This window comes from Austrofundulus limnaeus, unplaced genomic scaffold, assembly GCF_001266775.1.
Source record: "Austrofundulus limnaeus strain Quisiro unplaced genomic scaffold, Austrofundulus_limnaeus-1.0 Scaffold0, whole genome shotgun sequence".
Classification (NCBI taxonomy): domain Eukaryota; kingdom Metazoa; phylum Chordata; class Actinopteri; order Cyprinodontiformes; family Rivulidae; genus Austrofundulus; species Austrofundulus limnaeus.
Window position 1 is genome coordinate 9344415 of NW_013952402.1, and position 3246 is coordinate 9347660.

The 3246-nt window shown below is 40.6% G+C and overlaps 1 protein-coding gene across 2 annotated transcripts in view; it reads right to left on the bottom strand.

The window, feature by feature from the left end:
* Positions 1-3246, bottom strand: part of ptena (phosphatase and tensin homolog A) — a 14288-nt gene that overhangs the window by 3260 nt on the left and 7782 nt on the right. The window contains exons 6-8 of one of the 2 annotated variants that reach the window (XM_014002308.1): positions 2978-3119; positions 1673-1741; positions 880-1046 (exon numbers count right to left, since the gene is read on the bottom strand). In XM_014002308.1, the coding sequence (XP_013857762.1) occupies positions 880-1046; positions 1673-1741; positions 2978-3119 (378 nt within the window). The remainder of the gene's footprint in view (positions 1-879; positions 1047-1672; positions 1742-2977; positions 3120-3246) is intronic. The other variant, XM_014002317.1, reaches the window with a different exon arrangement.

Consider the following 3246-nt stretch of genomic DNA (forward strand, 5'->3'; position numbering starts at 1 on the left):
GTATGGAGGAGTGGGCCAAAATCCCTGCTGCAGTGTGTGCAAACCTGGTCAAGAACTACAGGAAACCTCTGATCTCTGTAATTGCAAACAAAGGTTTCTGTACCAAATATTAAGTTTCATTTTTCTGGTGTATCAAATACTTATTTCACACAATAAAATGGAAATAAATTGTTTAAAAATCACACATTGTATTTTTCTGGATTTTTGTTTTAGATTCCATCACTCACAGTTGAAGAGTACCTATGATAAAAACTACAGTCATCTACAAGCTTTGCAAGTGGGAAAACCTGAAAAATCAACAGTGTATCAAATGTACTTGTTCTCCCCACTGTAAACTGCTTTATCAAACTGTAAGGAACCACTTTTGTATTCAAAGAAAACCTCAAAACAAACAGGTTTGAGGCACACCTTACATTAATTGCCACTTTTGGGACCCGAATAAATCTGAACCTGAACCTTATAAAAAGGGGTGAAAGTGGGGCTTGTGGAGTTACAATAAAGRGGAAATCAGACTAATGCATTGCAGTTCCACTTTATAAAGACTCAAATTGAATGAGTTAAATGTGAAAAAGAACGATTTAAAACTAAGGTCTACTTAAAGGCTCAGGAAGCTTCTAATATATAAAAATATATATTTTAAAGCGAAGTAAACATGAAGCCTTTGTAATTTAACAAAAACATGAAAATTGAATAGTGCATTGTACCATTCACTCATGACCAAAAGAGACGTTTGTGACCTTACCAATTATGTTTGTAAAAACGGGTAAAAAAAAGTATATATTTACATAACACGTAAATGAGAAAATCCTTTATCAAATGTCTTTGTTTTGATTTAGCACACAGAACTATAAAAAACCACAATGAAGGCTGCAAACTAACCTTCTTCAGCATCTTATTCTGTTTATGGAAGAACTCCACTTTGATGTCTCCGCACACCGGCAGCGGCTGAGGGAACTCAAAAATCATGTGCTTGTCCTCGCGTCGCGTATGAGCTGGGTTTGAGGTGTGAATCTTCACTTTGAGTTGGTAGACCACAAACTGCGGATCTGCAAAGAACAATGAAAAAAAAAAAACACGTGTCGACACAGCGCAGACATGAGGGGCCAGATTGTAAGATTCGTTTTGGGGTGGGAGGTTGGGGAGGAAGTGAAAAAAGGAGGAACAAAACGAAAAGTGAGGGACGTGGGGAGCAGGGAGAGAATCAAGACAGGATAAAAAAAAAAAAGAAAAAAGTTGTTTAATACGAGAGCTGGACGAAGACACAGTAAAGCACACCACCACCTCCCCCCACTTGGTGAAGTCCAACAGAAAGTGACAACTTTTAGATCAATTATAGAGGCGGCAGGTTAAGTAACAGACCACAAACTGTTACACCCAAACAGACCAAAAGCCAGAGAAACATGACCCTATTCTGATAGACCGATGTGCTCGGCCTCAGACCAGCGCAACTTGTTGCCTCTGGGACAATTTTAACACTCTCGTATTTCCTGTCAGCGTGGGGGGTGGTGCTGGAGATGACTTCATCTGCCTCTTAAGCTCTACCTATCCTGCCAGGCGACGTGTCTACCTTAGAATCCGCTCCTGCCCGGTGGATCTCCAGTGGCCGTATAAAAGCAAAATAATAAAAATAAAAAATATATAAAAAAAATAAATGGATGAAAGGCTCATTTACCCCAATGCCAATTCCCTTTCTTGAAGCCCTGAGGGGTCGGCTCACTCCTGTTTTTAACGGTACTGTCCCCTTAGAGAGAAAGAAGGAAATTGTCACAAGGAGGCCTGGGCTGGCCTGTCAGGGGCTTGACGGCACAGCAGGCATGAACACAAGAGCTCCACACAAATATTAAACAGGTTTTTGCATCTGCATAGTCTCTTTTAATCAACACGGAGTGCGCAGCTTTTCAGGTGTGTGCCTTTCTGACAGTCCATCAGGCAGTGGGAAAGGAACAAAACAGTGAACTCGAGAAAGCTGAAAAAAAAAAAATCAAAAGACAACAAAACATCCTAATGCCTTTGAATTTGTCTCTGATGTTATTTGTAGCAGGAGCATCAAACTGGACTTTTTACTCGAGCTAAAAATCTAAAGCCGGGGAGGAGAAAATAAATAAATAAACCTGCGCACATGTGAAAAAGATGTCACTCAGAATAGGGCCTTCATTTTTTTAAATGTTTTAGTAGAAAAGAGAAGGATCAATAAAGTCAGGGCCGCTGAGCACATTCTAGTGTTAGGGTGAGAAAAGTTACAGACATGGAGAAGGAAGAGGTTCTTTTCGTGACCGACAGCTTGAAAACTGACAAATATAGATACAGGAAGAGTCAAGCAACCTTGTGACTCACATTTAGGCAGATATGTCTAAATGTCCCCCCACCCCATTGAATCCATAAAGTTGTATCAAACCACAAAGATGTTCAAACAGAAGCTATGAAACATTACTACTGGAAGACCTTAAAAATTGTATTCTTTATYGTGTTTAATTCACTTCGAATCGCTACTGTAAATGTCAAAAGACATTTCGCAGCACAAATCACTCGGAACAGGACAAAAAGTCATTAAATCCTGACCGTGGTGCGATTGTATGCAAAACAAAATCACTGACCAAGATTTTTAATTCCTCTTTTGACTTCTGGTGACTTCCTGGTTAAGTGTGCGTGCAACGCTTCCTAATGTGAACCTTCCTCTATCATTAAGTGTGACGAAACTTTGTGCAAATTACTCTTTAATCAAAAAATTCCAATATTTGATGCTACGTTTAATTTTTTTTTCATCATGTTTTTTGGTGTATGTGCCAACATTCAGGTGAGCAGCTAAGGAAACTTGTCAATCAAATAATAATTCAGCTGCAGTTGATTTGAGTTTTACGGCACCGATGCACTGTTCCACTGATGACCCGCTGAGCTGCAGCCACAGAGAGAGCCACAGGTCCGACAGCAGCGCACGAGCCTGGTGTCGGAGCTGAATTTGAACAAAGATGCTACTCACTGCAGGTGCCTCCGCTGAACATGGGGAGCGTTTCAAACACCATTTTGTGGAATAGCAGCGCCACCGGCTTGTAGTCCAACCCTTTCTTCAGTAGGTAGTTGTAGTAATGGACGTATCGGCGCTGGCTCGGGATCGTGACTCCCTGCAAAACACGTTACGGCAAAGACGTTTGGGTTTAAAGGAGACCAATTATGGGTCCTAGAAATGTTTATGGTATGTCTGTGGGCTGTCCAGACCATGTTCATTTAATTTAATGCACAAAATAATTC